Below are 19,307 nucleotides of genomic sequence, written 5' to 3'. Positions count from 1 at the left end.
TTGTTATTTAAAAAAGAGTTTTTTAAATTTTTAAATTGCAAAATGGTTAACAATTGCATAAAAAATGAAAAAAAAATATCATGTATTGCCTTCAGTACCTCTTTAATACAAATGGTTTTTTATTCTTTATAAACCTAGGCCCTTACAACTATATCATTATGTATGCATGTTTCAACCAAAATGCTACGTTTCATGTTTCCAAGTGCAACCTAACTATCTTAACATTCTGCAGTTGCTCAGCTGGTCCAGAAAAATTCTGCTGTGCACCTCATTTTGTTGATATATGTATGTTGATATAAATTAACATACAGATTTTATAACTGCCTGTCCCATAAAGGAAAACAAATGCTCAAAAAAAAGAATATGCTAGAAATACTGTACAGGTATAAGAAACCAATTATCCAGAAAGTAGAGATCCAAATTACTGAAAGATCCCAGGTCCCAAGCATTCTGGACAATAGATGCCATATCTGTACTTCTTATACTAAACTTACTATACCAGCTCAGAAGTTAAGCATGCCTGTAACAATATTAATGCATGCTATTAAAGTTGTCCATGCATGCTATTAAAGTTGTCCACAGAAGCTCTTCATCTTTTGATCTTGTTAGGCCATTACTTTGAGTGCCAGTGGCCCTGCACATGCTCAGTGTGTTCTGGGCTGCTTATTAAGAAGCTAAGGTTAGGGGCTGTTAGAAATAATCAAAATGACAAAAGAAGTTGAGGTTGCATCTGTCTTAGAAGCTGATATGACAGGGCTGATAATTAATCAATTTTCATATCAGAATTCACTGATTTCTGGTTTTTTTTGTATTCATACCATATTATTGTCCCCAAGCTCAAGTAACTGACAGCACCGCAGAGCATGCCTGTAGAGCAGCAAAAAAGATGGGGAGCTACTTTGGGCTGTGGTAACCTTGGGCTTGTACAGATGCCTGAAACATAAGGGGTAGCATTTCAAGTCTAATTCTTTGTTGTACTTCAGTTCTCCTTTTATCATTTACAATAGTTGTGTAAAATGTACAGCCCCTTTTGTAAACTGCAACAACCCCCCCCCCTTCCGCATTGGTATGTCTGGTACACCTGGAACCACAACACGTGTGTTAGTACAAAGCCTCTTACAAGGCAGAACCAATGAGTAAACTAAAAGTTGTTACTTCTAAAGCATTAAAGTTTTGCATCTTATAAAATTGGCCATTTTTAGTTATCCTGCAAATATTTCCACTGATCCATTAAAATGTTTCAGTGTTTACAAACATTTTATTAAAAGGTTAGTTTTGTCCTGGATCAGCAGAAACAGACCTTTAAAATTTGGTGACATTTTCCCGTATCAACAACCTTTGTAATTAAATGACCTCTCTTCAGTTTTCACAGTGCCCAAACTTGCCATTGGCCATTACTTGTATATCATGAGCTGGACTACATAAAGGTCTATAAGAGGTGCATAGAAAGTGACCATGTCATTGGGGATAGAGGAAGCCTTACTCTGACCTTGGGCAGTAGCAATCACAAAACCCCATTTTCTGTGAAGTTAGTTAAACATACAGTATTATAATACTCCAACGTAATTCACAGTATATGGCTTATTGCTATAAATGTCTAATAAATAATAATTATTTGACACTGAGACATTCTGGCATTGCCAGTGCCCACAGAAAGCAGATTGTACTTACTTTCATCTCTCTTTGTTATAGGACTATGATAAATCTGCAAGATAGATAGAAAATACATCAATTTTGAAGAATGATTAGTACAGCTGTATCTCTTATTTATAAAACACCAATACATTTCACAGCTTTCAGCTAGATATGCATATATATATATATATATATATATATATATATATATATATATATATATATATATATATATATATTTCAGTATATTAATTGTCACAACCCTACTCTTAACCAATAATATCAGCACTGTCTTTCTGATTCAAGTTGCATGGTTTTATTTATAGCAGGGTCACACAAACTGTATCTTTTCATTACCATTTCTTTAAATGAGTATTTTGCTAATAGCCCGGCTCCTTGTGCTGAATTAGACATATTTTATTCAAAACATTAATTATTGCCTTCTCTAACTCTGTCAGCACTATACAATGAGACTAATGATCCCCACAAACTCCGTTTACACAGTCACAGCACAACATTGTGCAAATTGCTGTATTCTACTCACAATTTTTAAATCCAGAATTCTAGCATCTCTACCTATGCCTCAAAGTCTGTAAATATGGGTCACGTGGGCATAGTATTGGAATCATCTTCTGCATTTATTTGGTTATTAATCAGTTGGTACAAAATAAATTAGTGTATAGGTAGACTTAACAGTTGGCTGTGAAGTATGAAGTACAGGGTTCCTTTACACCCATAGTGCTTTGTTGTGTGCTAGTCTCAATGCACAAGTGCTACAACATACCATAAAATACCACTATAGAATGGTATACAGCAAATGCTTTATTAATGATCAGATGATTAATTATCAATGGTTTTTTGCACCTATCACCTATTATATGAAGTCCACTGAGCCTTGATTTTTCAAAATATTTGCAGGTTTTTTTAAACCTGCAAAAATCCCTTCATATTCTCATAATCTATCTATCTATCTATCATCGATCTATCTATCAACACTTCTAATTTTAGGATGATAAAGTTTCAGGTACATGACTACTGGAAATATTATAGGTTTGCTGTACTGCCTTATCATGGCTCATAACCCCATTCATGGTCAGTTTGGTACACATGCTTACTATCAACTAAGCACTATTTTCAAGGATAAAATGTTTTTGTTCTGATGGCTGGTTTCCTCTAAACCACAACCAAATGCAGTAGTTCCCAAACTGTAGGCCTGCCACTAACCCAATCAGAATGTGGAGTGGTGACTGTGGGTTCCCAGATGGAAGTCTAATTAAAGGAAAACTATACCCCCAAAATGAATACTTAAGCAACGGATAGTTTATATCAAATTGAATGACATATTAAAGAATCTTACCAAACTGGAATATATATTTACATAAATATTGCCCTTTTACATCTCTTGCCTTGAACCACCATTTCGTGACTCTATCTGTGCTGCCTCAGAGATCACCTGACCAGAAATACTACAACACTAACTGTAACAGGAAGAAGTGAGGAAGCAAAAGGCAGAAGTCTGTCTGTTAATTGGCTCATGTGACCTTACATGTGGTTTGTATGTGTGCACAGTGAATCGTACGATCTCAGGGGGCGGACCTTATTTTTTAAAATGGCAATTTTCTATTTATGATTACCCAATGGCACATACTATTAAAAAATTATATTATTATTATAATGGTTCATTTACATGAAGCAGGGTTTTACACATGAGCTGTTTTACTCAGTATCTTTTAATAAAGACCTACATTGTTTGGGGGTATAGTTTTCCTTTAAGGTGAAGTATGGAGAGAATGCATCTGGAGTTTGGAGTAGATTTTGAGCTGGCACTTGTTATTTATGTATATATGTACAAGCTTGTTAGTAGCCCCTGACCACATGTTAAAGGTCCCATGAACCAAAACATATATATATCTGAAAACCAGAATTTTCCTTGCTAAACTATTCAGCAGGTAGTATTTCTTGTCATATGGAGTGCTTGAAAACATGAATTTGATAGGTCGCTTTGAGTTTCTAGACCTGGGCAAACATTGAGCCTTTTATTACAATAATCCATAACCCTCATATCCTTTGGTCCAAAAGTAGATCTGGCTCTTGATCTACAATATTATAGTTCACAGCCTGATTAAAACGCTTTCATATCCAGATAATAAGGGACATAATACTTAATGATACTGTCAGTTATATTATACAGACAAGATCCCCCACTTCACTATTTCATTTGCAGCCAAAGTTTAAAAACAGAAGATATCAGGGGAATTTATGGTGCTGGCTGAATATCTGCCGATAAAAGATCAAGATGTAATCTTCATTATAATGCAACTAGCAGTTTAGAGGCAATGAATAATGTAACTGCCAGTTCCATTATCATCAAGATCAGAAGTTTAATATGTTGAAGTGCAGCCAGACCATAAACAGCGCTGCCACGGATTAATCACAGCAATAGGTTATTAAGATTTGTAGGTTGTCCGGCCCTTCCAAGCTGGGTAAGCTTAACTTTCCATAATTTATTCAACAAAACGTCAATTAATTATCGTAGAACTAATGCTCTTTGGCAGGCAAGACTGCGTAACATTGAAAAAAAAAAGGTATTATTTAATTCCATTTTTATAATGCTCCCCTGCCTATGGGGAAAAGAATATTCTCATTACATGTTAAGCATCCTATTTACTGTGTAATAACATTTTAAATGAATTACAGTATCTATTCCATTCATAACTCTGACATTTTGTTCTGGATTGAATGTCCTTGATTTCAGTTCAGTGTTTTTACTATTTATTTTACAGTGGAAAGCCCTGGTCTTCTGAAAGTGACCCACTGGGAATGAAGGTCAAGTAAACGCTGCAATAAAGCATGTCCAGACTCCTGTTATTATATTATAAAGGGGAAGCAATAATAAGTAGCGCAATTTGCTCAAATAAACTCCGTCATGTAAAAATTTGATGAAAGGTTTAACTATTTACACTTGAGGATATCATAGGATGGGTTTCTTTACAATATGTGTGGCCAAATTATAGATATCCCTACCCAAAAGCTGGTTATGATGAACTTGTTGGTGAGGCTGAATTATGTTTTGAAAGCCCTTTTAAAAATATGTAGAATTGAATAATATCAGTAGTGGTTGAACCAAAGAGATTAGGAAGGACTTTATCCGCCAGGGGGGTTAATGTATTATTCAATACAGACAAGTTTATTTAGAACTGTACAGAGATAATTTCACATTCACATTGGTTCCTGCCCCAGTGGAGCTTGCAATCTAAGGTCCCTGTCATAGTCATGCCAAAGTGGATATCATCAGGAGACCTACATTCATATTTAAATGTTTTTATTGTTTTTCATATTAAACAAGCAGAATTTTAAACCAAAGATCAAAGCTATACAACGAGGCACACTTATACACCTTGTTGTAACTAAATGGAAAAAACTCTAGGTTTTAATTGTTGATGCCACCTAAACAATTTACTAGATTACAAACTAGTAAATTGAACCAAAACCAAAAACCTAACTACCAAATCACGCTCAGTGAATTTTTAGCAAAAAAGGAATGAAATCTACATTATATGGACACATCAGATTAACTACCATAAGGTAAATTATAACAGTAACAAGCCCAGAGTATGTGGTTTAAATCTAGAATCCATTTTGTCCCAGAATATTGACCAAGTTTCAGTAAATCTTCTTTTTAGATGGGCTTCTGCTAATTTAATCCTTATTGCTTCTTGCCAGCAGAGTTGATTTAAAAGGGAATGCATGTCTCTTAATGAAGACTTGGATTACATTTAAGAACAATAATTTCTTAGAAGCGGCTGAACAGGAGACCTGCATATATTTATATATAGTACCCAGACAAAACCCACTCAGAAAGTACAAACTCCAAGTCGAAATCAGATGCAAGACCCATCACCACAAGGCCATCTTTATGGAGTGGCATTGGGATGCTTGGGTAGGAAAGGAATTTTTTGGTATAAACCACCGATTCTCACAGTGTCAGCAGCAGCATCAATCACCTCAGTTTTCTGAAAAATCAGATAGCAGCACATAAAGCCACATCAACTTACTATAGGGCTTTTCACAAAACAGGCACCTGATGACTTGAATAAGAAAGACGATTATTGAATGTTCTTTGAGCTCTGCTATGGATTCGGCACACCAGAGACATAGGGGCAAATTCACTAACGCGCAAAGCGCCGAACGCTAGTGTTAATTCGCTAGCGTTTGGCATTTTCGCTACTGCGCAAATTCACTAACGAACGCTGGCGTAGTTTCGCTAGTGTTACTTCGCAACCTTACGCCAGGCGAATCTTCGCTAGCGACGAAACTACGCAAATTCACTAACTTGCGCAGTGTAGCGAACGCTACATTTTACGCTAGACTTCCTTCGCCACCTCAGACCTGGCGAAGCGCAATAGAGTAGATAGGGATTGTTTCAAAAAAAGTCAAAATTTTTTCTAAGTCCCAAAAAACGCTAGCGTGTTTTCTACATGATGGCTGATAGGCTGAAAAAGATCGAAAATTTTTTGGGGCTCCCCTTCCTCCCCCCTACATTTCCTGACTCATGGCAACTTACCTAGACAGTGGGCACATGTGTAGGGCAAAATACAATTTTTATTGGCTGATTTGAAGGTTTTCTAGGCATTTGTAGTGCAGATACGTGTTCCTCCATTGAAATTTGAATTTCGCGCCGTATGCAAATTAGCCTTCGCTAGCGTAACTTCGCTTTATATAGCGAAACAACGCTAGCGCAACTTCGCAACCTTACGCTACCCCTGTGCGCAACTTCGGATTTTAGTGAATTTGCGGAGCCCTGGCGAAAATTCGCCTGGCGAAGTGCGGCGAAGCTTCGCATCTTAGTGAATTTGCCCCATAGAACAGATTGGCGTCTAGCAGAGACTCTCAGACTAGGAGACTGCCCCTTAAAGTGGGGTTAGGAACAATAGATGGTGGGGCCAACTGGTATGACATATGGTATGAAAGCTTATTTGCTTTTTAGATATTCCAAGAGTCCAGCGCAGCAGCCAGGGGTGATCCTGCCCATATTGCCACCCAAGGTGGCCTTCGTTTTGCCACCCTTCCCCCCGTCTCTCACCTTTTCATCGCCGGACGGGGGTGTCCACGTCTCTAGTGCAGAAAGAGCAATTGCGCTCTCTACACTAGATGAGCCGAATGTCTGTGTTGAAAAACGGAAATTTGGGTCTTTTGTTATCAGGAATGGAATTTTTGCCGCCCCTGGCAACCAGGGGGGCGCTGCCATCTGAGGCGAGTGTCTCAACTTGCCTCATTGGCGGAGTGCCCCTGACAGGAGCTCACTTAGATGGTATTCAACTGGACCAGCTATAGGCACTCAGGGGAATATTGATCGGAAATGAGGAAGAATGCCCTGACTTGCTCCATCTGACTTTGACTTTAGGGTGAGATTCCAGGTTAACAGTTATTTTGTCTAAATAACCTTGCTATTAGGTAAGGGAGCCTTGTCCAAAAGCAAACTCTCAAAAAAGTCTGTTAACCACTTACCTACAATCTGAATGAAGTAATATGGGAGGCTTTCATTATGAATATATAACAGCCATGTTAGGTCATTATACAACTTATGATATGATACAACTTTTCTCTTTGGGCTCCAAAGCTGCAACAACATCAGGACATTTGTGAACAAAACTATGTGGAATAACATGCCACATATCCTGGCACTGCTATGCTAATATTATTTGACCTTTGGACCAGAGTCTTTGTATGGATCTGGCCTCTGTGGCCAAATGATAAATAACCCCCTTAATGAGAAGATCAGATGTTTTCTGCTATGTGTGAGACAAAACAAATGGGAATAGATATAAACTTAATTAAACATGATTTTAAATGAAACTGTCTAATGTGTAGAGCACTGGATATCTGGCACTGCACGGGATAATATGCTGAAAGAAAATAGCTTTGGCTGGTGTTGCTGTAATTTACTAATATCCTTACACAAATGGATTTGGCAAGGGCAAATTTGTGTTTATCTGAAGTCAGTTTGTTTCCAAATTTCTGCGCATAAAAACTTCAGTTCAAAGATGATCTGCTCAGAGAAACATCCAAAGATCTGTTCTCACTTGGAAAAGTTTCTATTCACATGCACCAAAAGAAATGGACCAAACTTAAAAAGGAAATGAATGCAAAAGGCCATGGTAAGGCAATGTTATTAGAATAATTCTTTATAGCTTTTAACCTGCCTTTCTGCTCACTCAACTTTTAAAAGTAGACATACAGTATCTCAGAGTTTTCTTTCCTTAACTTCATGGGAGCTCATTCTATCCAATAGGACACAGCATCATTTCTTCTGTTAAATTATTTTATCACTAGACTTGAGAATTCTCAAATTGATTTTGTAAATCCACTCAACAGGAGTTTATGAGAAACTCAAGCAACCGGAAAAGAAATGGCAAGATCTGGTGGGAGAATTTCTTAAAGTTTGAAAAATCTGCCCTTAAAGGAAATGTAAACCATCAAAAAATGAATGTTAAATTGCTCAATGCTCTTCTGCAGTTTTTTGGCTGCAGAAATTCTGGGGTGCCAGTGTCTACGGCCAGTGGTGACTAGATGACTGTTCTTGATATTTGGTGGTACCTTGACAGTGATGCCACAGGGGTTCTCCTAGTACCAGGCCAAATGTTAACCCACAGAAGTTGAATACTGAGAATATTCTGCACACTACACTGTATATTTAGCAAATAACTTTTGATGAAGGAATTTCATATAAAGATATAGTGGTTCCAACTATAGAATCAGAATGGTTAAGATAAGTTAACTAAGCAAAGAGGAAAATCAATCCAGAGTGTTTTAAAATCTGTGGTTTTAAAAAGCCCCCAGGTCACAAACATTCCAGATAATAGATTTCGTACCTTTGATCAATTATCCCCGTGGTAAAAAAAATAAAAATAAATATATATATATATATATATATATATATACATATATATATATAATTCAGCTATACACATTCTTAGCTGTACTAATACTTATCGTAAAGCATATAAACGCCTTGGTCAGTGTTAATAAAAGTTGTTTCACCCCATAACAAAAAAAAAAATTATATTAGGTGTAGAACTCTTTTCAGACAATGTCAGCAACTATTTATGCAGTTTCTGGTTGATGCTTAAATTCAAGAGTAATTGAAAGGTTATAAGAATAATTTTTGAGCAGATCCAGAAATCAGGCTACAGCAGAACAGCGCTACAGTATGTTTTTGTGATGTATATGTGACACAGAGTGTTGGGCCAAATTACAGTAGTAACCCATAGCAAGCAAGCAAGGATTAGCTTTGTTCAGACAGCAGCAGTTAAACAACTGTGATTGGTTGCCATTGGTTTCTACCCTGGTGCACATTTGCCCAGTGTTGGCAAATGAGCCTTAGAAGACGATTTGTGCCCCAGAAAAGGTAAACGTCTTTGCTTCAATCAGCTAGAAAAGCCATACAAACCTAATACCACATATAATGCACTGGGTTGATCCAGAGACTAATCAGTATGATTAATAAACTGATCAATGATATCATCCCTGATTTAGAATCAATATAGGTGTCAGACTTATTACAAAGCCAATTATGTTTATTTTAGTAACTTATAGTTTTATTGGAAGGTTTTGTTTTGGGGTTTTTTCCCATACATATAAACAGAACAAGATTGAAAGTACAGACAAATAAAATTAAAACAAACGGAGAAAATAAAAGGGAATGGATAAAAGCAAAATGTTGTCAACAAAGTCCTGATAGTTGCAAGGTATATACTAGAGGGCAGCTTTATGTTTATACCATAATCAAGAAGTATTCAATGTGGTGATGTATGAAAAGATTGTAAACATAAATACAGCATTAAACACAATGAGATGAGAATGATGTTGACAACATAAAAGAAGTATCTTAATTAGTTAAGAGGTACTTCTGTTTTTGCAGTTGTGTCGGCTTTGTAGTTAGAAACAATGAGTAATGAGTAAGAATATGAATGTTAACCTTAATGGGAGTCAAAGTTGGCAGCAGAGTAAGGCCTAAATCGTCGTTAAAGGGGACCTGTCACCAGGAAAAAATATTCCAAATCCTATTTTATCATGTTTGTCAAGCAAAATAATCTTTAATTACACTATATAAATTATTTGAATCTTGTTTCCTTCGGACTGTCTAAGGCATAGAGGAGGGGGAGGCAATATTTGACTGAAAGCTGAGATAAAAAAAAGAATAAGGATTTCATGTTTGATTAGAAAAGGACTTTTATTATACAGATTTTTATGTCTGGGTGACTGGTCCGCTTTAAGCAAAAGTTGCGTTTTTTTTTGTTGGTACAAACCCCTTTAGTTCCCAGATGGACCATATGTCCAGAGGTTTTATTTTGCAAGGAGGCAATATTAGCTTCAAAAACTCTATCAGTGTTTAATTATGTAATTATTATCGTTTAATTATGTTAATTATTTCTTGAATAGTAGGGCAGTTTAGAGTCTTCCACTTTACCAATATTGCTATTTGTGCAGCTGTTAAAATATAGTTGGCCAACTTTTGGCAGCACTTTGATGCATCAGTAAATGTCTACCCATTAAGAAAGTGGGAATGGTCATAGATGCCAGGACCTGGTCCAATAAATTATTTCCTCCCACCATAGTGGCTAAATAATGGGACATTCCCAAAAGATGTGTAACAATGTACCTGGTACTCCTCAATTTCTCCAGCATAATGGTGATTGGTCTGGGATAAGTTTATGGAGTCTATCAGGTGTATAGTACCAAAACATCAGTATCTCGTAGATAGGTATTCCGAATTTCTGACTAGTCTGCGGGGGATAAAGTAAACTGAAGTATATCATTCAATTTACTCATATAGGGATGTTGCTGTAGATTGGTGGTCAAAGGTTCAAAGGTATTTTAATTGAGCCACTTCTTAATATTTTTGTAAGTGAGACACTCCCAGACCCCCCAGTTTAAAGGGGACCCGTCACCCAAAAAAATTATTTTAAATCCTATTTTATCACATTAGTCAAGCAAAATGAACTTTAATTACACTATATAAATTATTTGAATCTTGCTTCCTTCAATCTGGGATTTCAAAACTATAGCAAGCAGGCAGCATCCATTTTGTGGACACTGTTATTAAGACAAGCCTTGCATCATCTCAGAATCTTGCATGCGAATGGGGGACCCGATGTCCACCCCTATGCCCTGGCTACACAATTAAACGGTAAAGACAATGGGGAAATGTGTGGAGAGTAGTTACATTTAGGAAGTGCTGAATGGAATGTTAAAGTAATTGTCTGCTCCGCCTCTATGCCCAGGGCATAGAGGAGGGGCAGACAATATTTGATTGACAGCTGAGATTTTTAAATGAACTTACAACAGCTATGAATGTTTTAATAAAAAATAGAAATTGGATTTCATGTTTAATTTGAAAAGGACTTTTATTATACAGATTTTTGTGTCTGGGTGACAGGTCCACTTTAAGTGTTGTAGTTTGAACTGATCTAGCTACCTGGTGACTTATAAATAAACTTGTGGAACAGGTTCTGAATTTCTATCAGTAAAGCCAATTAGTTTTTAAACTGTGCAGTAAGTTTAGAAATTCACCAGCAGAGGTCACCAAAGCCTTAGAACTTAGTACTTACAGGCTCCTTCCCATCCATTGCTTCAATCCACAGGCGTCGATTGGTCTCTGATAAAGCCTGCAAGGTGAGTGTTCCTGGCCTGAGGGGAGAAAGGAAAGTATTCTATTATAAACCCCTCTGCAAACCACACTATACACCTTTAACTTGATTTTTAATACGGCACAAGCCACAGTCTGAACTGACCATTCCCACACGCACAAGTGTCCTGTGCATGGACCCCTTTAATGCTCCAGCATTGTCAGTATAAATTTATTTTATACTTCACGGTATTTTAAGTGTAGTTAAATGGGTGGTTCACCTTTAAAGTAACTTTTAGTATGTTATAGAACGACACATTGTAAGCAACTTTTCAATTGTTTTTTATTATTTATTTTTTTATAGTCTTATAGTTATTTGTCTTTTTCTTCTGATTCTTTGCAGTTTTCAAATGGGCGTCGCTGTCCCCTTCTAAAAAAACAACAAATGATCTGTAAGGCTACAAATGTATTGTTATTGCTACTTTTTATTGCAGACCCTTCTATTCAGATTCTCTTCTCTTCTATTCATATTCCAGTCTCTAATTCAAATCAATGCATGATTGCTAGGGTAATTTGGGCCCTAGTTACCAGATGCAAATTGAAGAGCTGCTGAATAAAAAGCTAAATAACTCAAAAACCACAAATAATAAAAACCAATGACAAGTTGTCTCAGAATATCACTCTCTACCTCATACTAAAAGTTATCTCAAAGGTGAACAACCCCTTTAAAGGACAAGGAAAGTCTAAAATAGAACAAGGCTAGAAATGCTGTATTTTGTATACTAAACATAAGCATCAACTTACTGCACCACAAAGCTTAATCAAACAAATGATTTATGCTTTCAAAGTTGGCCACAGGGAGCTGCCATCTTGTAACTTTGTTAAACATCTTTGCCTGACCATGACACTGCACATGCTCAGTGTGGTCTGGGCTGCTTAGGGATTGTCATAAACAAAGCTGCTTGAATTCTGCATTGCAGGGAAGTAAGGCAGGGGCTCCCCCTGCTGTTCATAAGTATGATTGTTTCCCTGCTCAGCAGTTAGGGACCATCTGACAATTCCTATCCACAGCAGTAAATGAAGGCAGAATTTCACTGCATACAGTCAGGTTTCTTATAAAAACGGTACACATTTTTTAATTAAAGTATATGGAGATAGGTTTCTTGTTCATTAAAGAAAGTAAAAATGGGATTTTATTTTTTTGCCTTTCCTTGTCCTTTAAAATAAAAAAAAAGTGATCACTGTCAGTGACATAACAGCTATACAGCTGCAAGGGGATCCCTGGAACAGAGAAGTAGGAATGGTCACGAGATCTGCTGTATGGTTCACCCTCCCCAAGTCCTACCACCTCCCTTCTCCTTCTGCCACAAACGAATGAGCAAGTGAGCAAAGAGGAAGGTGCGTGAGTTCATTTGAGTTGCCTGCCGTCTTCCCGAAAGACTTTTATGTTGGGGGCCACGTTCTGCATAGTTTTGCCACTAATTAGTGTCACAGATTGTGTGTCCATTTATCATCACTGACACCTCAGTATAATAGTAATTTTGTATTCTCCTTTGCCCCTAGGTGGTGCAAACATCTGGCAGGATGAAGATATTGCTTAATACTATGGGCTCCTGGGAGCAGGGGTACCACAGTCAGGGGCGCAATGGCTCCTTTAGATATAAAAATGCAATTTCAGTTTGTGATGGGTCAGAGCTTGATTAGGACTGGGCAGGGTTATAGTAGATTGTGTCTAGTGTTGTACATCCAATGGCATTTTTTTAATTCTATTTTTTTGCAGAGCGCTCTGCCCAGGAGCCTAAGTGGGAAGCAGGTTAATATTTAGAGCCCCTGGCACAGTGGGTCCTACTAAATTAGAAGCATTAGAAGCGTGATGTGTGATGATAACCCTGTGTGGGAGGCTGTGGATAGCTACAGTATCTTGTTTTTATCTTGCTGTACAGTAATCAAAGGGTCAAGTTTTAATGAAGGGCTGGAGTTAACCATATTTATTATTATTATCATTACTCATTAGTCCCAGTAGTAGAGCTTACAATCTAAGGTCCCTATCACATATATCAGTTAAAAACTTGAAAACTATGTATGTAAACTGGAAAAAGTGCTCAGAAGAGCCCTGTGAACTGTTTTAAATTCATATGTTTTACATGGTTGCTGGGGGCATAATGGTGAAAAGTGGCACAAAGTTACAAAACCCACAACTGAGTGTATCCTTGTCAGTACTTAGGCGCCTTCTATAAAGTGGCACCCTATACATGGTTCCAGGACACTAGGAGGAAGCCAATTTAACATAAACAGTAGGCAGCAAACAAGGGAAAACATGCTTATCTGCACCTTGCACAGCACACAACCCTCCCTCTCTGCAAACAAGTTTAATGTCATGTGAAGGAATGACACGCATTTCACACTGCCAGCGAAACAAGTAAATGAAGCAGAGCGAATCAAAACAACTCTACATGAACTCTTAAACCTCTGGCTATTCTTGCATTGCCACCATTACAAATCAGTGTGACATGAGCCATGACACAAGTCCCATTACTCTTCTGGCCTCACTAACCATTTCTGTAATTACTGTTGATGGAAAAATAGGCTAATGAATGTATTTGCATAATGAATCCTTGATATCCTGTGAAAGCACATATGCATCACGTTTGATCTCCAAGAGAGTTTCAAATAAAGATGTGAGCCTTATTGCCCATGTAAAACTGCCAAGCTGCTCCCCAGCAACCCATCGATGTAAGGTGCTATTGTCTAGTGGAGTTTTTAATGTATATTCCATTATATATTAGAGAAAAAATCCTGATTTTTTTTCCATTGCACTTTGTGAAGAAGTAGAAAGTAGCACTGAGCATTGCTGGGGGTATTTTCATATGATTTATTACTGCTTGCTGTATTGAGCTTTACTAGGATTCATTCCTAATTGAAAGAATCTAATTTTCCTCAGATCTGCTGCCTTTGGTTACCTACCCTCTAGCGTCCCAAAGAAAAACCAGCCTATAGGGTTTATTTAATGTTGCCATGATTTTCTAGTAGACCTAAAGTATGAAGATCCAAATTACAGACAGATCAGTTATCCCGAGCATTCTGGATAACAGTTCCCTTTACCTGTACCACAAAACCTAAATGAAAATCTGTCAAATTCTGAAAAATTATAAAATAAGTACAATTCCCAGCTTGGCAGGCAGGTGGTGAAACAATCCAAAATGTTGGATTCATTAATGTAAAGCCTTGAAACAAATTAATGTAAATTGATCAGCGCACTCTTCAAAGCACTTCTGCTGTTTCCAGTGTTTTTCTACTTTCCAAGATGTCAGCGTTCCAAATCCAGGTCAAAATCTGAACCCTGATTTAAGTTTACAAATTAGGGAACACAAGAACGAAAGAAAAAAAAAATTGATCTTGTTAATCACATGAACAAAAATCCTGTGATTTAAGGTTTCAGCTGAATCCAAATCTTGCTGAAAAAAGGCTCAGAATGGAATCCAGGATTTGGTGCCTTCCTAGAAACAACAGTGCCCCTGCTTTCCATTTTAGTTAAAATAAAAGGAAGTTAGTGAGAAAAGGGAGGTCTCATGAGGGACTCTTCTCTGCTCACTAACTTTATTTTTCTAACAGAGCAATATCACAAGACTTTCCTTCTCTGAAAGTTTTCTTCCGACGGTAGTCAGTCTGCTGAAATGAACAGCAGGCTGCGCTGTGGTTTCAAGTTCATTATAATAGTAGAATAAAAACTGCTAACACCTTAAAACTAGAATCAAAATCATTAAGTTGCAAAAGTGCGTACAAGAGCGCTCTGAGCAATTTTACATTAACTTGAGAGTTAACATTTACTGTAGCAAATTCATTGCTTTAATGAAGGTGCAACTATCAAGTGGCTGACATGTTTCTGCACTAATTTCGCCTTGTGTTGCCTGGGGGGAAAAATGGTAATTTGCTCTGGGAAACAAGAGGGGAAAAAAAAAAGATATCATTATTATGCTCCGTTGCTTTCCACATCAACCAATGGGATGGGTACCCCCCCACCCACCCCTTGTCAATGCCAGGCGCTGTCTGGACACAGGTTTGAAAAAAATTGGCAACATGAGAGATTTTTTTTGTCACCATGACGTAACTGAGAAAATTCCTTTATGAATTTTAATGCATTAATCCGGAATCCTAGTTGCAACAGTGGCCATGAAAATCCACCAAAGACCAATATTGTAAAGCAAAAGTTGACCTCAACCCAAAAACAGTTTTTTACATAAAGAAAAAAAAAATTCTAACCAACTTTCTCATACACATTACTAATAAAGCTTCTGCTTCATTGCTTCTGAATATAAACACAGATACTGTTCTCAACAGCAATTACATCTACTTATACAGGTATGGGAGCTGTTATGCTCGGGACCTGGGGTTTTCCAGAAAACGGATCCTTCCGTAATTTGTATCTTCATACCTTAACTCTACTAGAACATCATGTAAACATTAAAAAACCTGGCTGGTTTTGCTTCCAATAAGCATTACAGCGAATAAGGAAATCATTTTCAAAAATTGGGATTATTTGGATAAATGGAGTCTATGGGAGACGGCCTTTCTGTAATAACGTAATTTCTGGATAACGGGTTTCCGGATAACGAATCCCATACCCGTACTGTAAAATCATTAAAAATCTTTCATGAACGTATGCTGGAAAGTTGCTTAGACTTTTATTTTTTTATTAAGAACTGTTTTTGGGTGGCACTCCCCTTTAACAAAACAAAAAAAAACCCTATACACGTATAAAATATCCTAAATAATATTATAATAAAACAGAGGGACAAAAGTCTTGTTATGGTAAATCTATACACCCAAACAGAAGATACCCTACAGTACCCATATCCCTTCCTCACTCCTATTGTTCCCCCGAAACTATTAATCTAGATCTTCTTCCAGATTTTCCTTGCAATAAATAAAGCACTGATTTAGGTTGCATATACAATGGTGACATTCATATAGCTGATATAAATATTATGGCCCATAGATCTTTTTTTTTATTTGGAAAAATCTCATTAGAACAAGTGAAAATAATAAACAAGGGGAAGGTTCCCAGTAAGATGCACAGTGAGAGACTGCATGCATGCCCAGCCGAGAAGTGTGACCCTAAAACTTTCCTTATTAGGATACCCTCATTACTTACCTCTCATTGGTCGCTACATCAAAGCAAAACCTCTTGTCAATAGAATCGCTTTTCCTTCTGATGCAAGACTTGAGGGTCAGCTCCTGGTTCCCCTGCATGAGAGAGAGAAAGGCCAAAGTAAGGAGCCTGGGAGCTGGACTCAGGAGACAGATGGTGGGGAGGGGGATTAGCTGTCAGGCTTTCTTCGGCAGACAAAAAGGATTAAAGCGTCACAGAATACAGATACAATAACGCATCCAGCATCTTGTTATTGTGTACATCTGCACCGGGCTGCCATGATCCACTTAGCCACCTCATGTGATTCACCCTCCTTCAGACTAGGGCATATTAACCCCCAAGTTAACGTTCTTTAAATGAACTTTTGCTTATTGTTCATATAATCCAAGATTTTGCAGCTTTTTATATCATAATTGTTGCCAAAAGAAGGAAGGAAATAATATATACAGCTGTTCTTACATAAGATTCAATCATTATAAAGCAAGTAAGGGGTGAAAGTCTGCCTAGGTTTGGTAACCCTTAGCAACCAATAAGATGTTTTATTTTAATATTTTAATTGCACAGGACCAGTAAAGTATAAGATCTGATTGGTTGCTATGAGCAACAAAACCGGTGATGGATTTCTCCACTGTTTTACACAACATTATAAATAAGCACCTTGGTATATAGCATACGGCCCAACGTAGGGGCAAATTCACTAACCTCCGAAATTCGCCAGCGACGGCTTCGCTTACAGCGCAACACTTCGACAGGCGTAGAGTCGCAGGGACAATGCTCATTCACTAAGATCCGCATCTTAGTGAATTTGCATAGTTACGTCCATTCGCCAGAGCACAAATTCACTAGGCTTTACGGAGCAAAGTACAGCCAGAGTCTATCTCTTTCGCTAGCGAAGTTACGCCAGCGACCGCTAGTAAATCGATGAAGTACCGAAATGACGTCACACTGGAGAATTTTCGCCAGCATTAGTCACTTTGCCCTTTAGTAAATTTGCCATATAGAAAATCAAGACATTTAGACCGCACACAGATCTAGCCTGACCATGCCCTACAACCCACCCAATTTCAGGTAAGCCAATGTTTGTTAGTAGTCCACAACCTAAAATGGTCCCGCCTAAACTGGGACACCTCAAAGAAATGATGGAAACATGCAGTATAACCCCCCATTGTCAACATTATTCCAATCTATACGGATTCTGCTGGACACAGAATACTTTTTGCCTGTTGTATTAAATAGGAAATCTGCATTGTTTTTGCTCTTCTTAAACTAAAGAGAGTACAATCTGGAAACAAAAGTAATGTCACAGTTACATAGTTAATTTTGCTTGAAAAGAGATAAAAGTTCAACCCCTCCAAATGACACCCATTGCTTAAATATACAGTACACAAACCTACAGAGACCTATCTATTCATATATAAACTATATATACATACTGTACCTATACTAACTGTAGATCTTAATACCACAATAGCCTATGCTTGTTTAAGAAATCATTTAAGTGACTCTTAAAGGCATAAATAGAATCAGCCATCACTACATCCCCCGACAGGGCATTTCCCAACCTCACTGCCCTCACCATAAAGAACCATTTGTAGAAGGCTGAACAAAATGACCAAAGAATGGTTCTTTGAAAAGTCAAGCTTGTGGACTTTTACTGAACAGTACCATACTATAATCTCATTAAAGGGGTTGTTCGCCTTTGAGTTAATTTTTAGTATGATGTAGAGAGGGATATTCTGAGACAATTTGCAATTGGTTTTCATTATTTATTATTTGTGTTATTTAGCTTTTTTTCAGCAGCTTTTTTTCAGCAGCTTTCAGTGCAATTTTTGCCATCTGGTTGCTAGGGTCCAAACTACCCTAGCAACCATGCATTGGTTTGAATAAGAGACTGCAATATGAATAGGAGAGGGCCTGAACAGAAATATATGTAATACAATAAACTGAGCCTTACATTGCATTTGCTTTTTAGATGGGGTCAATAAAAAGTAGCAATAACAATAAATGTGTAGCCTTACAGAGCATTTGTTTTTAGATGGGGTCAGTGAACCCCCATGTGAAAGCTGGAAAGAGTCAGATGTAGAAGGCAAATTATTAAAAAACTATAACAAATGAATAATGAAGACCAGATGAAAAGTTGCTTAGAAATTCCATAGTTGCCTTCGGGCGACTATGGAAAACGCATCACCAATTGTGCTTTAGCACAGGCGACTTTTCATTATACTTGACAAAGGGTATAGCCCGAAAGGGTATAGCCTGAAACATGTTGTGTAACTGCTTCCCAATAAAGAATATTGCAGTCGAGTTTGCTGCCCTGGATTTGTTCCACAACAATTCGCATTACTGAGACTTTTCATTATAGCCTATGGGAAAACACGCTGAGGCTGTTCGGGGAGATTGTCGCTCAAAAGACGAGGCGATTAGTCGCCAGGCGACAAAATCTCCTCGTGTGAACTAACCCTAAAGGTGAACCTCCCCTTTAACAGCATCATTTCTCCTAGCATCCTGTGTTATAGCTATTTTGCTATTTGGTTATCTGTCTGGAATTTAAGGTTAGCCTAACCTTGAACAAAGTTGCTGCCAATTAAAAATGTGCAGCTGTTATTTTTCTGTATAACCTTGTGTTTGTGTATATTTTTATCTGAAGCTCTGTTTTACCCACTTTCAGAGAGGATATAAAGCCCCTTTCTGGATGTTATGACTTGAAGGTCTTTTCTCATTGCTACTAGTTTTTGGTGTGGTACTGATCCTTTCAAGCCTGCTCGGCCAGTCTCTTGGGTCCAAAGCTCTCGTGTTGCCGTAACTGTGTATGCATCAAGAAAGCTAAGTATAATCTAGTGTGTGGTTGTTTTGCGTGGTCATTTCTACACATAGCAGGGAAAATAAGCTGCGCTG

The 19,307-nt window shown here is 37.6% G+C and overlaps 1 protein-coding gene across 2 annotated transcripts in view; it reads right to left on the bottom strand.

Annotated features, from left to right (window-relative positions):
- The window catches only part of ophn1.L (oligophrenin 1 L homeolog), a 141,625-nt gene that overhangs the window by 31,851 nt on the left and 90,467 nt on the right, over positions 1-19,307 (bottom strand). For both annotated transcript variants that reach the window (XM_018241080.2, NM_001086523.1), the window contains 3 exon segments: positions 16,416-16,507; positions 11,247-11,325; positions 1,672-1,705 (listed from right to left, as the gene is read on the bottom strand). In XM_018241080.2, the coding sequence (XP_018096569.1) occupies positions 1,672-1,705; positions 11,247-11,325; positions 16,416-16,507 (205 nt within the window).

Source organism: Xenopus laevis, chromosome 8L (genome assembly GCF_017654675.1).
Source record: "Xenopus laevis strain J_2021 chromosome 8L, Xenopus_laevis_v10.1, whole genome shotgun sequence".
NCBI lineage: Eukaryota > Metazoa > Chordata > Amphibia > Anura > Pipidae > Xenopus > Xenopus laevis.
This window is presented reverse-complemented; position numbering and strand designations above follow the sequence as displayed.